This window comes from Zootoca vivipara, chromosome 5 (genome assembly GCF_965207765.1).
Source record: "Zootoca vivipara chromosome 5, rZooViv2.hap1.1, whole genome shotgun sequence".
NCBI classification, from domain to species: Eukaryota; Metazoa; Chordata; class Lepidosauria; order Squamata; family Lacertidae; genus Zootoca; species Zootoca vivipara.
Window position 1 is genome coordinate 49425758 of NC_142588.1, and position 18827 is coordinate 49444584.

The 18827-nt window shown below is 42.3% G+C and overlaps 1 protein-coding gene across 2 annotated transcripts in view; it reads right to left on the bottom strand.

Annotated features, from left to right (window-relative positions):
* Window positions 1-12991: 12991 nt before the first annotated feature.
* The window catches only part of SHOC2 (SHOC2 leucine rich repeat scaffold protein), a 53246-nt gene continuing 47410 nt past the window's right edge, over window positions 12992-18827 (bottom strand). For both annotated transcript variants that reach the window (XM_035132853.3, XM_060274731.2), the window contains exons 8-9: window positions 18689-18806; window positions 12992-17698 (exon numbers count right to left, since the gene is read on the bottom strand). In XM_035132853.3, coding sequence (XP_034988744.1) covers window positions 17490-17698; window positions 18689-18806 — 327 coding nt within the window. In that variant the 3' untranslated portion in view covers window positions 12992-17489. The remainder of the gene's footprint in view (window positions 17699-18688; window positions 18807-18827) is intronic.

An 18827-nucleotide genomic window follows, 5' to 3' on the forward strand; every position in this document is an offset into this window, starting at 1 on the left:
AAGCGGAATTTGAGGACACGGAAGAAGAGGTGTGGGTTTCACCGAGGTCAACGACGTCAGAGGCAGGAGAGGACTGGCAGAACATTTTTACTCCCACCAGCTCTGACGCCACTGACTTCTTGGGATTCCCGTCTTCTCAGGGGGAAGGAGAAAGATCGCAGGATTGGGGGGAAATTTTTACACCCACAGGCTCGGATGCCACAGACTTCTTGGGGTTTCACTCGTCCCCAGCAAGCGGAGAGCCACTAGGAAGGGGGGGAGAGGAGCCTGGGAGGGGGATGGATGTGAGGGACGAGGGATACAGGGAAGTCCCTCCCATCTTAAGTTCCAGCCCATCCCCAAGCGCGGGAGAGAGTAAGGAGAGCTCTGCCTCCAGCGGAGAGTCAGGAAGTGGTGTCCGAGGCTCAGGCAAGGTTGTGGAGCCCAGGCCGCAGGTGGGACAGGAAGTAGGACGCACAGGGGGGAGGCCAATTCCCCCAACTCCCGAATTGCGACGCAAACGTAGGGGGAAGAGGTTGGGTCTGCCAAAGCTGTGGTGCTGGAAGAAAACGCGCCAATCGCCATTCGGGAGTTCAGACACCTCACCTTAAGGATGCATTTTTACTGCTCTGAACACTGTAAATAATCAGCACTCAATAAAAACCTTAAAAGACCATGCTGGAGTCGTTACTCTAGAGTAGCCATACCAGGCCCTCTGACAGCTACCTTTTACCAACTGCAGTTGGTTCCATAGTTATGGCCTGTTCTGGACCAGGAAAGTTTGGCCACAGTAGTTCATGCATTCATTACTTCAAGACTGGATTACTGCAATGCACTTTAACTGGGGCTTCCCTTGCACTCGATCCAGAGGCTGCAGTTAGTGAAGAATGCTGCAGTATGATTGCTGACAGGAGTGAGGCCTTGTCAGCATAGAACACCTGTGCTCAAATATCGGCACTGGTTGCTGATCTGCTGCTGGAACAGATTCAATATATTGCTTTTTATGGGATTTTTTAATACATACTAAATAAATAAAGTATACATAATTCAACTTAGACATTGCTCAATTTTCTTCTTTTCCTTTCCCCCCCTTCCCCTCTCCCCCCAAGTGCTCTTAGATTTTAAATATTATAGAAAGAACATGAATTATATACAAGAGCAAAGCAAAAAATAGAATAGAAAAGAAAAAGAACCAAAAAAGGAAAAAATCAATTAGGTTATATAATAACACAAATAAGCAAACCATGGACTTCCTGTTAATTCCTCATGTAAAACCTTGTTTTCCATATTCAGATTCAATGTATTGCTATTAGCATATAAAGCCCTTAACAACTAGGGACCAGTTTACCTATGAGATCGCCTTACCCATAGCTGCCAAGTTATCCCTTTTTTAAAGGGATTTTCCCTTATGCTGAATAGGCTTCTTCGCGAGAAAAGGGAAAACTTGGCAGCTATGCTTACCCCACACGTGCCCACTTGACCACTTCGATAGGCAGAATTGGCACTACTACAAGTGCTTCATAATACCCGTTCAGCATTTGTAAGAACTCAATCCTTTAGTATGGCAGCACCTGCCCTTTGGAACTTCCTGCCTATTGAAATCAAGCAGGCACCTTCACTATACTCTTTTTGGCACTTCTTTAAAACTTTCTTGTTTAGACGAGTCTTCCTAGATGCTTAGAAATGCTAGGACGAACTTTAATCTATTTTAGTATTTTAACTTTCGTATGTTTTAATGCAAAAAGTTTCCTGGTTTTATGGTTTTATCTTTTTGTAAACTGATTTGAGGTTTTTCGTCTCTCTTTTTTACAATCAAGTGATATATAAATTTTATGAAACAATGAATGAATGAATGAATGAATGAATGAATGAAGGTTCCATCTGAATGACCCACTGGCTCTAACCTAAAAGCAGCCCTATACAGTCGTACCTTGGTAGTTGAACACCTTTGTTGTCAAACAAATCAGTTCCTGAACATCACAAACCTGGAAGTGAGTGTTCCAGTTTGCAAACATTTTTTGGAACCTGAATGTCAGACGCCACTTCTGCAGCTCCTGCAGCCAATCGGAAGCCGCGCCTTGGTTTTCGAACCATTTTGGGAGTCGAACAGACTCCTGGAACGGATTAAATTTGAGAACCAAGGTACGACTGTATATTCATTAGCTTTCAGCTTTCCTTTAGAAAAGAAATATTGTGACATCTTGGGAAACAATTAAAGACCTTCCCAGATTCATATTCTCTATTACTGAAACTTTTTTAAAAAATTACATAGCAAGGCAACTGTTAGATGACTGTAGGTAGAAGATTCAGTTAGGTAGCCATGTTGGTCTGACGCAGTCAAAATATATAATAATAATAAAAAAATTGTCCAGTAGCACCTTAGAGACCAACTAAGTAGAAGGTAACTTTCCGGGGGGGGGGGGCTGGATATACATATGAGTCTCACTGCAGAAGAACACACACCCAAACCTTCTAGCTACATGTAACATGTGAGAAGACCTTTACTCTTTCTTGCACAGCAAAGCTATCCTCCCACCTTCCTCTTGCTAGTTATGTGTGGGCAATCAGAATGCCATGCTGTTGGCCTTGAAAAGACAATAGACACTCCCTGATGCTGACAAGCCCATGGAAAGCAGAGAGGGCACAAAGGATCCATTAGCCAAATCAGTAAAACAAGCAGAGCCGGTTAAGGAAGCCAGTCTAGTCCCTTCAATTAAAGCAGCTGTGGAAGGATAAAGGTGGGGAGGGGAGAGGAACTAGCTAGAGAAATATTTCTGGATTATATGTTGAAAAAAAAGACTGTCTGTGGCTTTCCCATAGGTTTCCTTTTTTTTCAGCTGGAATAGGTGCTCTCTAAGACCCAACAATTTGTATTGTTTTCGCAACAGAGGCTGGTGCACTAAAAAGCATCACCTTATTAGCCATAAGGTACTGCATATTTAACTATGTCCTTTAGAAATCCTGGCACGTTCTTGTATCAAGTGTGTGTTCTTTCTAGGTGCTCCGTGTATTCTTGGAAACAGCTGTTTGTACACAGCCTTCCAGCTCAGATGTACATTTACAGCATGAAAATGAGTCATCCCGCCCGGGATTCTAAGCAGCTTTCCACACCGGTTCTCCTTGTTCAGTATTTTGCCATCCTTGCAAATCACAGCGAGGTAGACAGATTTGAAATTCTCTCTCGTGTTAGTGCTCTCTTCAACTTTGCAATTAGAGAGTCCACAACCAGACACTTCCACATACATACATTGACAGCAAAGGCCAAAAGGGAGGGGGAGAGTTTCTTGGGATAATTGTGCAAAATTGCAAGCTTTCCAGAAAGCAGACAGCTCCAGAGCCATTTCATGAGCTGAAGAGGTGACCTAGCAGCTTGTTAGAAGTGGATTGTCTGCACCCAGTTATTATTTCATCACCTAGTAGCATGCCAAGGGGGGGGGGGGAGAGTTACTTTTGTCTATCACACAGAAACTTCGCTTGTAATTCTTTTACAATGGCCCCCAATTGAACCACTGGGTGTGATGCTATTGTTCCACACCTCTGCATAGAGGGATTGAGGCATCAGGGCAGTACAGGGATGCTAACTTTAATAAAATTGGGGGGGCAGGTAAGCCCCACTCTGCATAATCAATCACAAGACATGGTATGCGCACACCATTTGAATGACAATACCCATCATTTTTTTGGGGGGTGGCCTCCTCAAATATTTTATTGGGGGAGCAAAGGGACCTCGGCCTCTAGGAGCTGGCTCCTATTGGGCTGTCACTGTGTTCTCTTCTGCTTCTTCACACCCTCTTAAGAAAATGTTTAGAAGACATATGACCTAAAGTCACATTTAGATTTCTTCCATATATGTGTGCACCTGGTTTTCAATCAGTTTATTACGTCCTTACAGCTCCCACAAGCTGACATGATCTCGGACAGCTCACACTAAAGTCTGCCCCAGAGGCTCTGGCACATCACTGTAAGAAAAGCAGCTCTTATTTTGATATGCTTTGTATTGACTATACATCCTGATTTCACATGTGCATAATTGCTTCGCCTTGCGGACGCATGACTGGCAGCCTGTATAGGCAGATGGAGACCACAACTGCCATGTCCAAAGGAGCCCGTGAGAATGAGTTCCAAGTCAAGCTTCAGAAGAAGAGCCAGCTGGTCAAAGGTGTGGTGCCTGTTGAGAGAGCCACAAAGAAAGAAAAAAGGAAAAGCACAGGAAGCTGGCCTTACTCAGATCCAGACCATTTGTCCAGCTAGCTCTAGGTTGTCTGCACACTGACTGGCAGCACATCTCCAGGGTTTCAGACAGCAGCTTTCACCCCAGCCCTACCTGGAAGCATCAGGGGTTGAACCTTGGGGGGGGGTTGCATGCAAAACATCTGCTTAAGCCACTGAGCTGCAGAACTTAAGACGGCTAGGCAAGGCAGCAAGGCAAAGCTTTCCCAGTTCCAAGTCAATCCGAATGATCCCAAGCCCTAGTCAAGCCACCTTTGCCTTGACACTTGAAGGCAAATCAGACCCAGGAACAGTTTGGCACAGGAGATGAAAGGGTGGAGGGCTGCCACCCTCTCTGGCAGCGCTGAAAAAGCTTGGCCACAGAGGGTGTGTGTGTTCTACCAATTACATCTGCACTTGGATATTTATCTCTTTAATTTCTTTGGAAACCGGGTATTTTGGAAGAGAGCCTAGTTCTTTGATGACAACATGGCAAGCTGAAGACATGTTCACAGTTTTTAAAGCACAGGGCTTAGAAACTTTTTTTTGGTTGAAAGGGGGAATATTAAAAAAAACCAAACCTCTACATTCTCATGTGACAAGATCTTGCACAATGTCAAGGTTTCAGTCTTGCCACAGTGTAGCCCATCTTGGCTGTTGCATTCGCTTCTCGTATATTAGCATTACATCACCACAATATTGCTCATTACCAGCTAGGGTGGAACAATCTGTGGCCTGCCCTGTATAATTCCTTAGAACAGCAAATGCAATGCAGCAGTTCTCGCCCATCCCAGAGGCAGAACATAGAAAGTGTTTTTTACTTGTGCAAAAAGGAATCGTCTTTTTGGCTTCACGGCACTTTCTCCATAAAGAGCCTTGGAGGCTGACTCAGTGCTATGGGCTTGGCTGCTGCATTAGTGAGTCCCTGCAGATGTTTATTGCATCACAAATCGATAGGAATAAACCTTCTGAAGACAGAGAGGCAGCAGTGTTTTGAAACAGCAACTTCTTCCTAGCCTGGAAACCTCTGTCCATTTGGCTGAGGCACAACTTGACTCTGTCAAATGCACCTTTTTAAAAGGGCTCTGCAATGTAAATCCAAGGCTCAGCCAGAAATGGTGGAGCCAAAAAGAATCACAAAACATTACAGTATTTGCCATTACAGTATTTGACACACCCATCTTCATCAATTTCCCACTGGCCAATGAAGGCCCCTCATGCCACTCAAAATGCTGTTCTCAAGGGTTGAGGAGAACCTTTGGAACTGTAGAGGATATGATGTGAACTGCGGGCCCTAAAAAGGGAGATTGGGGGAAATCAGGAGACACGCCCTGCATGAATGAAAGTGATCCCCACTTTTCTTCTAGGAGACCTCCAGAACAATATTATGAAGCTGGCATGCATGTGGGCATATAGAATTCTTTGGATATTGTTTTATGTGTGAGCATGCCTGCCCAAGACTATCTTCAAATTGGTTCTGAGAAGATCATCACCAAAGCATGCCAAAATGACCTGTGTGAAACATGTTCAAAGTTCAGCACACACACTATATTCAAATTGGGGTCTGGAATTGTTAGGGAATTGTCTTAAGACGTTCAGCAATTTTTATATTGAAATAGCCTGAGAAATGTTACCATTTCAGGGGACAAAACATGCCACTCCTCCTCTCTTGAGCCATGATGTGAATGCGATCTGTACCCCCAACACATTACATTGTCAACCTACCAAAAAGTATCTCCAGGGTCCAGCACACAGACTTTGAATGGATCTCCTCCTCCTTAAAAGGCACAGTAGCATAATTGTTGACCTGCAGCACTGCAGTGCAGCAGCCAAAGTAGAGCATATCTTTTTCTCCCAGGCCTGTAGAAGAGTTGCTTAGTCTGCCCTGGGCTTTTCAGCTGCCCTGTTGCTATTGTCTCACTGTTGCATTGTCATTTTAATAATCTGTATTGGTAGTTTTACTATTACTCAACTTGCTTTGAGGCTTTGCAAAAAAGCAGTATACTGTATACATTTCTGGGGAAGAATCTAACATTATTTCCCTTCTTTGCCATTCCCATACATTAATGAGAGGACTGAAAATACAAAACAAGAAATGCTGAAACCCGTTCCTCTAACTGCATATAGGTGAACTTTCCCTGGACTCAGTTTTCATCATGTTGAACATGAGGGGTGAACAGGACTGCAGATGTACTGGAGCAGAAATTGCCAGGTGTTGCCCAAGTGTCATTGGAAGCAAAGAAAACAGGGAGTAGCAGAGGCAAGTAAGGATGTTTAGGATAAAGGGAATCCACCTTGTCTCTCACACAGGAGTTCAAAGGAAAAGTGTGTAAAAATAGAAATATCCAAACTACCTGTCAGTTCAGATGAGCCAGGTGAGTTTCAACTGGCAAACTTTGCTTCAGTGGTCACGATCCGTCCAATGAGCAACCCTTGCAAATTATGCACTTAATTTCATCCTCAGCAAATGAGCTGGATATTGACTCTGCCCAGCAAGTTTTGTAAGTCACCTGGTTGGACAGGATAGCTTTGTGTTTTTCCATTATTCTCACACTCAGCAGAAGCTCCAGCTCTCCTTTGCTCAAAACCACTAATTTTCTCAGCTTCATGTGGCAATTGTTGTAAATGGAGCAGTGTTGGAAACACCAGCTGCACAGACTATAATCACCCAATCCTTCTTGAGTCAGTCAGATTGCTGACACCTTTCCATGGTGGTCTTCTCATAGATAAGCACACACACACACAAAAAGAGAAAGCTGTGAATTGAAAGAACTTGAAGCGGAAGAGGACAAGCACACAACTATTTGACCTTTCTCCATACATTGCAAGGAGGGGCAGAACTCAAGTGTTGCCAGTCATGGCATTCTCATGCATGTGCAGCCCTCAAAGGAGGCAGATCTTTTGCACTCTTCAAAACAAAATCATTACACCTTTTGCTTGTATGGCACTCACTTGGACAGCAATTCCTAGAGTGGCCAGCAAGAGTATGAGTTCAGCAGAAGTTTGTTGCCCAAGGCAAAGGGCAAGATGGCACCTCCAGTTCCAAATACAGAAGCCCAGCAGCCTGGCAACTTATTACTCAATGCGGCAGCATCCTCCACAACTGAGATCAGCAAGTTGGTGTAGGCAGAATGTGTGGCGCACACAGCTTTGTTCTTGAAGAGCGGAATGACCAGGGAAGCTCAGTACTGATGGCTGGAGTGTTGTGCCACTGTCGCCCTTCACCCCTCCCAACATCTAATGCCTGAGGTGGTCGCCTCGCCCTGACTAATGGTAGGGCCAGCCCTGCAAGTGGGACTGGGAGGGTGTGGTAGACTGCTGGAGAAAGCATGAGTAGTGCTACTGTTAACCCTGCGTTGCAGGGAGTTTAGACCCTGCATTGCAAGAATTAGATTACCCTCAGGATCCCTTCCATTCTGCGATTCCTTTTTCATTGTCTGGGTGGGTGGGTGGGTGGCAGGCACACAGGGAAAGCTGACAAAGTTTAAGTTTGCTTCTTGATAGGACGGCAGCGGTGGGAAAAGTACAGAAGGGAAGATCGCTACACCACTTTAAAGTAGGTTGCTGCTGCCTGTGGTGAGGAACTGACATCACTGCAGAAGTGAATTGTGAGAGAAAAGAGTGAGGCAGAAGGGCCTCCCACCCCTTCCCCCACCTGAAAAGGAATAAGCCAAGCAGCTCCAAAAGGATTCAAAGTCAGTATCTGGCTGCACTAGTGGAATTGAGTATGTGCAAATATCTGCCTGTGTAGGCCTCCAAGAAGCCAGTGGGCTAGGGTTCTTGCAACGAACCTTTGCTCGCCTCTTGGAATGTGTCGACATCAAGCTAGAAAGGCAGAACATCACAGAGATAGTAGCACATAAGGTTGGGTGGAGACCACGAGAAATCACCTAATCATCCCTCCTCAACCTGGTGACCCTCCAGGTGTTACTGGACTCCCAACTCCTACCAGCCCCAGTGGTCAGGGATGATGGGAGTTCTTCAGATCATCTGGAGGGCACCAGGTTGGGGAAGGCTGTTCTAAATGGACAGCTTTAGCCAGAGAGAACCACCTGATAACTCACAACATCAGTTATACTGGAGATATACTGGAGATTTGTATTGGAAACTTCCACAAAGTTTCAGTTTAAAAAAATATGTATTACTTGTGGCTTACCTGATGGTAGAGGAATAGGCAACATTTAACAAATGTTCAAAAAAATCAGAGAGAGTTTAAAACGGCTTCGAAGAGGTCAGCACCTGCAAACTTCACTCAGGCTGCAATACTGACTTTACCCAGAAGCCCCATTCTACATGTGTGCCCTTAGCCCTCCTACTGACATTTCTTTCTGTGTCAAGATGTACTCAATGTTTTGCAGACGTCAGCTTTTTAAAAAAGCAAAAGGCTATCTCAATGTGCATATTTTCCTTTTAAAGAAAGGTAAAGGGGACCCCTGATCATTAGGTCCAGTCGCTGATGAATCTGGGGTTGCAGTGCTCATCTCGCTTTATTGGCCAAGGGAGCCTGCGTACGGCTTCCGGGTCATGTGGCCAGCATGACTACAGTAAGCCGCTTCTGGCGAACCAGAGCAGCGCACGGAAACGGCGTTTACCTTCCCGCCGGAGTGGTCCCTATTTATCTACTTGCACTTTGACATGCTTTTGAACTGCTGGGTTGGCAGGAGCAGGGACCGAGCAACGGGAGCTCACCCTGAGCGGGGATTCGAACCACCAACCTTCCGATCGGCAAGCCCTAGGCTCTGTGGTTTAACCCACAGCGCCACCAGTGTCCCAAAGACTTTACTTACCCACAAATGCCCATGAAGGCCAATCACATTTATTAAGCTAAAAAAAAAGGCCTTGCTAATGTTAGTTTAAGGCCTGTTAACAGCAGAAGGGTTGAGTTTGTGGAGCTTGGCAGCTTCTGTCTCTTTTACTGATATCTATCAGATTGGATGGATCACAGAGATCTGTTAAAAGCCAGTCCGCATGAAAATAGTCATGAGCTGTGCAGCAGAATTAAATGGCACAGCCTGGAATAACCATCTGCTCATTTTACAGATTAAGGAGCTCTAGCACCATTACTTGAATGGCATTGCTTTCAAATGTCCTCTCAGAACAACTCGTATACTACAAAATGCCTCTGAGCAAACCACAACAATCACCAGCCAAATTCTTGGATTCATGAGAGCTCCATCTCATTCCCCTGGCACATGATGTCATGGCTATTCTTTTCCCTGTTTTTAAATCTACGTCTCCTAGCTTCTTTGGTGGATACGCCTCTACAAATTGCTAGTGATGTGTCTTACTTTCATCAACAAGCTCTCCTTGAGCATATTTTAAAATAAAATATTGTAACTGTTTATAATCTTACAAGAGCTAAGAGCCAAACATTGTATCCCAGATATATATTCAACCATTGAAATGAAAAACAGTGATAGGACGCTGCACATTTGTGTGGAGTGGCAGGAAAATGCTGCTGAATGTTTTCCCCTCTAACCATTATAATGACCCCAACCCAAAGCTGCTTTTTCAAAGCTGGAGAGGGCATTTTTGAGTATGGAATAGGTCTGTTTTTGCTTTTTGATCACACATTCAGGAATGCGAACTGATGAGAGGGGAACATACCAGATAAATGCATAGCTGCTATGTTTAGTAACGGTGGCAGCTACGGAAGAAAGCAATTGCAAGGAACCCACATCTGCTCAATGTGGGCTTTTGGTGTTGCCTTATGAAAACAGAAAACATACCTCTTTCTTTGGTTTCCTGTGTTTTAATTTGAAGAGCTGTGCTTGACTACATTGTCTTACCTGATCACATCACAGAGTGGCAGAAACTGCTTTGTCAGTGGATCTCTACTTTTGTGGGGTGTCTGTCCACTATTGCCGCTTTTCAGGTCAGGTGTTATTTTACCCAGAAAAATACCCAAGAAACTTGCCTCCACATTGCAAGCAATTTAAGCTCTGGCTATAAATACGTACAGCGATTTACAGCTGAATCACTGCCATATTGCAATGGGTCCCCAAGCTCATGCCCACACCTATCAGGGATGTTGGCCGACCAAAAATATGGAGACTGATAATGAAATGGCAGCAACCCACATAGTGCCTGGCTGGTGATGCAGAGATCATTTGTCAGGCAGAGTGGTTGAAGTGCACTGTAGCTTTGAGGTTAGAACATGGCCTGAAAACATACATGACAAAACTCAGGAGGATATACACGAGATGGATGCAATGAGAACCCACTGGATGGCATTCAAGGAAACTGCAATCAAAGGAATTTAATTATGTGGTCTTCCACATGGATCACACGTGGTAAGATAGGCACGTGTGCATTTATCACATTGTATGCTGTATACGAAACTAAATGGAATTGATATTCGGGGGGGGGGAGGGAATCATTGTAAAGTGGCCCTAACTGGGACTATCTTTAGAGATGTATGGCAGCTAACGGATTTAGGTTGAATCCTGACAAGACAGAAGTACTGTTTGTGGGGGGCAGGAGGCGGGCAGGTGTGGAGGACTCCCTGGTTCTGAATGGGGTAACTGTGCCCCTGAAGGACCAGGTGCACAGCCTGGGAGTCATTTTGGACTCACAGCTGTCCATGGAGGCACAGGTTAATTCTGTGTCCAGGGCGGCTGTCCACCAGATCCATCTGGTACGCAGGCTGAGACCCTACCTGCCCGCAGACTGTCTCGCCAGAGTGGTGCATGCTCTGGTTATCTCCCGCTTGGACTACTGCAATGCGCTCTACGTGGGGCTACCTTTGAAGGTGACCCGAAAACTGCAATTAATCCAGAATGTGGCAGCTAGACTAGTGACTGGGAGTGGCCGCCGGGACCACATAACACCGGTCCTGAGAGATCTACACTGGCTCCCAGTACGTTTCCAAGCACAATTCAAAATGTTGGTACTGACCTTTAAAGCCCTAAATGGCCTCGGTCCTGTATACCTGAAGGAGTGTCTCCACCCCCATCACCCCATCATTCAGCCCGGACACTGAGATCCAGCACCGAGGGCCTTCTTGCGGTTCCCTCACTGCAAGAAGTGAGGTTACAGGGAACCAGACAGAGGGCCTTCTCGGTAGTGGCACCCGCCCTGTGGAACGCCCTCCCAGCAAAGTAAAATAAGCAACTATTTTACTTTTAGAAGACAACTGAAGGCAGCCCTGTTTAGTGAAGTTTTTAATGTTTGATACTGTACTGTTTTTAATATTCGGTTGGAAGCTGCCCAGAGTGGTTGGGGAAACCCAGCCAGATGGGCGGGGTATAAATAATAAATTATTATTATTATTATATTATTATAGGAACATCTTGTACCTGAAGTTCTACCTTCTCATCCAATAGCTATGCAAACAGACTTCAACAGGGAATTATGCAAAATAAAAGAGTGCACCTATAAATCACCCAGATTCGATCATAATAGCCAGATTATCACACAGAAGAGCTGTTCAATTCACCTTAAGGTTTGCAAAACCGACATAACTGATCAGATGATCAGTTTGCCTGAGCAACAAGCAGCTGTAGGCACAAGACATCAAGACCTGCCACTAAGAGTAATGATAGTTAACAATGCCTTGGGCTTCTGGAAACAAGAACCTGAGCTTGCTTTTTCTCAACTTTCTCCAGCTCCAGCTGCTGAAGACAGATCAAAATAATGTAATTTGTAACTAATTTAATCATAAAAAAATAAATCGCTGTTGTGGGTGATTTTTCATTGATAGTTTTAATCCGAATCATAATTCCATAATAGGATTATTTTCCATTTATATAACTCCTTTGCATTTAGCACTCATCTTTCCAGTCCTTGATAAGCTTTAATAAATCCTCACAGCAATCCTGCATTATCCTTATTATACACCAATGAGGAAACTGACTGCATAGATTTGCAAAAGGCCACCAAGGAGGTCAGACCAGCACAGGGAAACGGCAGCAGAGACAAGACAATCCTATTAATAGCAGGCACTGTCGGCTGGCTTTACACCTCAGCAAGTGTAAAAATCAGAAATAAGCTGGGCTCTCATCTTAAAAGTGGTCATAGGAAGAAGAAAAAACCATTTGGGCAATATTTAAAGCAGCACAGAAACTCTCCAAAGTGGCAAGGCATTTTGTTGTGTTTTTGCACAAGCAGAGGGTCTTGCTCAGGACTACTGTTGATGGGAGTCATCACTTGAATCCTGCCCCACGTGCATTCAGAAGTTCTGTTGAACCCAGTTTGCTCGATTCCCAGTTATACAGGGTTAGGGTTGCACTTTTGTGATCATTTGAATTGCTTTGTAGTTATAGGTATTTCAGGAAGGAAAGCATGAGCTAGTAGTATATGGACTGGATCCAAACTACCAGGATTGTTATAATGCATATGAGAAGTGGAGAAGCTACTACAAGAAAACTGATTGACCTCAGGTGATTTCCCATCTTTTCAATATAGGATACATAAAATGCACCAAAATTCCTTGTCAACTATTGTTTTTTTGATTACCAAATGTAGTGAATACCAAATGAATTGCTTACACTTTCAAGGCTTACTGATCAAAAAGGAAGTAAAGGGTTTTTTTTAACCAAGATTTCCTTTATAAAGGTCTGCATTTTTACACAACTGCATTTGCTTGCTTTTAGACCAGTTACTATCATGCAAATTTGGTAATAAATATAAATATACAATAAACCTTGTTTTATACTGGAGGGATGGGTGGGACGAACTCTTTGAAAAAGGACCGAGAGAATGGCAATCCAAAATGTCAATCATCTGCGATACTGCACAGATTTACAGACAAAGTTAAATTAAACTTTACCACTAGCAAATGCCCAAAAGACTCAGTGGCAGCTCATTTACAAATATACTATTTATAATGATACATTGATACAGAATGACTTATAAAAAAGCAAGGCAATCTTTTATAGACATAACAATCAACATTACAATAATTCAGAAAGTACAATTTTTGTAGACCGTTTTACACGCTTTCATTTTCAATCACAAATTAGTGTGGTCTTGTATTTAACAGGCAGAATCCTGCACTGTCCTGCTTAAGACCTAAACATTGAAATAATAAACAGAATCTTCAGATCTTTGTAGAATAAAAAAGCCATCAGATTTTTTTGCAGATATTATCATTAGTAATTGCCCTACATGTGCCTTTTAAAGTTGGTGTGTTGTGCAAATTACTGCCAAGTGTATACCTAATTAAAAGCAAGTTCTGACATGCTGATTAAATATACAATGGAAGTGCAATATTGACTATACAAATGCTCTGCTGCATTCAGGTTCTTGAATAATCAGGAAGGCATTATTCCTTTGATATGTGAAGAATACAAAACCATCCCAATGCCCCCGTTCCAAAACTTGTCCTGGTCAAAGATGCTACTTTAAATTTTGCCTGCCATTTTGACAATAAGTAGCTACAGTTTTCTCTTCTTAGTACTACTATACAAAAACATTTCAATGAGCTAGAATCCCTCCTAAGGTTAAATATTTGTCAAGATAAATTGTGTAAATAAAGTCTGAAACATCAAAAAGCAAACACTGCAAAATTTTAGCAGGGAACACATTAGAAAGCCCCCACCAGGGAAGTTGGGTAAAGATCTTTAAAGCCAAATTATGCAGCCAAATTAATTTACTGCCATTAATGTAACATGAATATTACACTAAGATATATACATTGGTTTCCCAAGGAGTCAATGCCAATTATTCCTCCTTTGCAATTCAATGTAGCAACTCAAACCTAAGAAGTGGAGGTTAGGTTTTTTGTAACTTCCCTAACTGTGGCAGAGCTGTACAGAATGTACTTTGCAGTCCATCTAAGAGGTTCCTTCGGCAGTGCAGAGGGGGATTTGTGCTGCTACAGCTAAACCAGCACATGAGGCAGTTCCGTCCTACTTGCCATTAAAATTCTGTTCTAACACAGAGGCACAGGGTTACTCCAACGAAGCACAGCAAGGGCTACACTGACATCCATATGCATCACATAAAAGTCATACAGGTTTTATCCCTTTGCTGTACAGTGGCCAGAGAACAGCACAAGAGCAGCAGCACTGATGGTGGCACCCTCACTAGAGCCAAGGTGATGACCTCGATGGACATGGCATCTGTTCTTGCACTAGGAAACCCATGTAGGCGATTCTATGGGGAACAGTCTAGTAAGAATGCTCCAAATATATCTGCTGTTGTTTCCATGATGAACTTCGGATTATATGCACTGGCACCCATCAAAACTGCTTGAGAGACTTGAGAAGATTGTCACTAATTCTGAAGCTTCGCGTAAAAAGGTAGAACTGACTAAATGTGTAGTGTTACAACAGCAAGGAGCACACTTACTAGACATCCCAAAAGAACTATCTAGATACATATATCTTCTACCTTGATAATGTCTCAGTATCACAAATCCTAGAATTTTCCCCAAGTTTCTGATTGGCACAGATTCAGTTTTTAAATTCCAGTTAATACATCCTTGCTAGATTTAGGTGGACATTTCCTAATTGGTTAGAATCCATCATTTTGCCAAGGAAAGTAAAGATATTCTGGGACACAATAACTTTCTATTACGAGAAATCAAATTCTAAAATTCAGAAGACAATCAGCTGCATTATTAAAATATTTTCTGATTTATTTTTAGCCCAGAATTTATTGCTACCTCCGTCTAAATTTATTCCTTTTGCATCCTGTGCTGATTGTGGAACATAAACTTGGATTTGGGAGTCCTGTAGATTCTGTGCTTAACAGTCTATACTTTGACTCCTCTTTACCTTTGATACTGAAGTATAATTGATTCACCTTTTTTATTTTTTTAAAAAGTTCATTTTTTAAAATGTTTTAATGAATGAATAAAACCAGTTTTCAACATGCAAGTGATCTTTCAGAGAGAGAGAGAGAGAGAGAGAGAGAGAGAACAGTCCGTCACATAATCCTTGGCAAGATGAACAATTGTATTAATATATTTACAGACAAAACTACCAGTTCCATAAATGCAGTTCAACTTCATCTACCCACAACTCCACAAAGTGGCAGAAGAACCCAACCTACTAGAAGCATACTATCCTACATCAAATCTGTAAAATGTTCCAAAGATGCTATTCTCATTTTGCCTGGAATAATTTTCAATACATGGCCAAACTCTGGCTTTAAAAGTAACAGATAGAGACAATTGATTATAGAAAAAAAATATCTCCCCCCTAAAAGTGCATATGGGCAGCATATAAAGACACAGACTGAGTTACTGGGACAAGTTTACAGCTTCAGCATAAAGTGGACTTTCACCTTTTAAACCACCACTTTGTATTTTAACACCTTAATGCTCAGATGGATAGGCTTTCACGCAGCTGAAACTATACAGTCCTTTGTATATCCAGTGACATCTAGACTAGTTTCTGCTACCAGCTTAAGCCCGTTACAGGTTTTATGTAGCTTACCTGCCTTCCTTTAAACAAAAAATCTCCCTCGCTAGTGAAAAACCAATCAATAAAAGCTATAATTCATATAAAAGAAAACAGAGCAAGGCAGTAAGTTATGATGGGCTCAACCCAAAGGAACTCAGGCACATCCAAATCCCACTAAAGCCTCTGACACTTGGAGAGCACTCTTAAGCATCTTTACTCAGAAGTAACTCTTACTTATACTGCCAGGAGTGTGCATCTTACTTATTTACATGGGACAGGCATACCTGATAATCTGATAATCTCTGGATAGTACTGATTAAATGGCTCTTAATGCCAGAAATAAAAATTCCAAAACCTTCAAGAGATGAACAAGATTCCTCTGGCTTCTGTGGTGCGTACAATTGGTTCAAAAGACACAGCTCTCTCTAAATTCCACAATCTCAGAAGCAAACCCACTGTAGTGAACTGACGTTGAAAACAACTGCCCAGAATGCAAGATGAGTGCACAAAAAAAAACCTAAAAATGGCACTGCAAATGTGGTGGCCAGTGTCTGTTTCACCGCAGCGTTATTAGCCCTTCATACAGCCACGAAAATGACAGTAAAACTGCATGTGAACCACTTTACTGTTCTTTTTTACAGAGCAAGTTTTAAGTACAAATGAAAAGGTGTCCTTTTAAAACAGACCGGTCTTTAATACTGAGACTGATAGGATGAAGTTGAGAGAATAAACCATGAAACTGAACTGATTACTTTGAAGCAAGTGTCCCACTTCTGCAGGGAAAAGTGCATTTAGTTCAGCAGCAAAACAGCACAGCATGAAGATATTGTGCTTGGATGCAGATGCTCCGTAACAAAGGAAATATGTACAAGGCAAGGCAAGATTTAAAGCCAGAGTAACACTGTCAACCAACCATAAATCTTACATATACTGCAGTGCTTTAAAAGACACATTCATTAATTGTACAAAGACCGGGGGAGCTCTTACAGTTGCCTGGTGTAATATATATTCATTCCTCGTCAATGCACTACTAGACCTTGACAGAAAATTGCAGGTTTTCAAATATATCTGTCAATTTATGTATCAGAATACGATGCTTGTGCTAGATGAGGCCAACCATAAAATAAGTGGATCAAATAAGATATGCTTACAAACGATAAACTGAAGAGAGAGAAAGGCCTAAATTCAAGCTTTTGTTGAACTGCATCTTTTCCTACTTACGCTTTTGTTTTAATATAAAATCAGACAGTAAGAAGCCCTCGGCATATAAATTTTAGATATGAGTATAACAGAGCAAATCCAACAACAATAATAAAAAATAAAAATAATCCAGTGATTTACTCTGACTGTAAACAAATACAACACCATTTGTTTCAAATCTTAAAATAAGTTAAAGAATCTCCCCAACTAGAGGACAAATCACCCGAAAGGATTTTTGACAAAGAGAATGGGCACAGAGGGGAATGATTAAAAAAAAAGTTTGCGTAATCAAGTTGCTTGTTTTCCCCATAGGAAGAGGGCTCCATCTAAAAATGTTTTGTCCCTTAAACTGTTCAGCAATTAGTTGGCCATTGTTTTTTCAGTGAACTGGTATCTCCAATTACCCAGACATCCATCAAATTCGGCAAAGAAAACTTAGACAAGCACTTTACAAAGGAAAAAGAAATCTAAATGGCTATGCTTCCTCAATTAGCAGAAACACATAAACATGGTCTTGAATTTGCCTGTTTTATATTATTTATGCTTTATATATAATATAATATACAGCCTATATATTATATTATATATTCACACATATGCAATACCAATAATGCTCTTTGCATTTTGTACAGTGTATGGAACAACCCAACTTTTATCAAACCCTGGCACCGTGTGGCCTAGATAATATTATGTACACAATGATACCCTCAATGCAATTTATATTTTGTACATCATTAGGGCAGATATCCATCAGACCATGGCACGATATGGTCCCTGCATTTTGAGAAACTGGATGATAAAGGAAGGTCCACCTGCAACAATTTGAGCTGGAAGGGTATTGAGTGGGCAGTTCTCAATGCTCATTATAGACAATTTACTGCAGAGGGCCAGTTCAAAAGGAAGGCTGTTCAGATGAGGGTTGTCATTTAGATACAGTTCTTCCAGATTCTCCAGTGTACCTACAAAAGCAAGAATTGCCATAATTAGCACTTAAAAAACACCCTTGGCTGAAACTAATTTAGATCCAACTGGTGTCCTTGCACTTATGGAAGGGCTTTCTTTCGGGCTACAGGAAAGGACGAGAGCCTGATGTTGTTAATTCCCTCTCCCCATGGCAGTACTCCATATCACCTTCTATGCTGTTCTGAAGGATTAGACAACTGATTGGAGCAGATTTCTGGAGGGAGGGTGCAGGAGAGTGACTCAATGGAAACTCCCTCCCTTCCTCTTGCATTAGGAGACACATCTGCTAGATCAAAAGCCTTCCCATGAGTGTGAGGGTGCCAACAGAACTCCACAAACCACCCAGAAAGAAGCTCTCATTAAGATATTCTGAACACATCAATAGTTTCTTCTTCTGTCAGTTATCACAGTACGGCAACCCGTTTTCCCACAGGATCCAAACAGATGCCTTGAATTGAAGATGCATTTCTCAACCACAGCCATTTTCTATTGTTTGCATGCAAAACGAAAAGCAGTATGAAACTGAGAGACTGTGACTTCCCCTCACCAACTGAAGCCTATTGTAGATAATAAAATTGTCTTATTTCTACTGTCTTCCCAGCTACAAAATCTTGAACTCCGAACTCCTACCTTCAAGAGACTTCATTATGCTAAAGGTCTTCTGATGAGGGATATGCTAGACTCCCCAGACTGGCAAAGTATCTACCTGTTGCTTTCCAAATGTTACAAGAAATATAGTTCTGCCCACATGCTGTGCTGAATTGCTGAGGGCTGACAGTGCTGTAACTTTGATTCTTATTTGGTGGCTTTTCCCCATGATGGTACCCCAGAATTGGTTCTTCCTGGGACAATCCTGTGAGCAGGACACAACGGGAATGTAGCAAATACTGCAGATCATCAACACCAGTAGACTACACCTCCAGCATTTTATTGGCAGCTAAAACAATACCACATCGTTTTATGTATGGATAAAACAAATATCTTACCAATTTCCTCAGGAAGTTGTGTAAGAAAATTCTCTCCCAGTCCAAGATGTGTCAGATTGATGAGGTGGCCAATTCCTCTAGGAAGGGTGCTCAACTGATTATTTGTTAAGATCAACCTCTGGGAAGAAATATGCATATG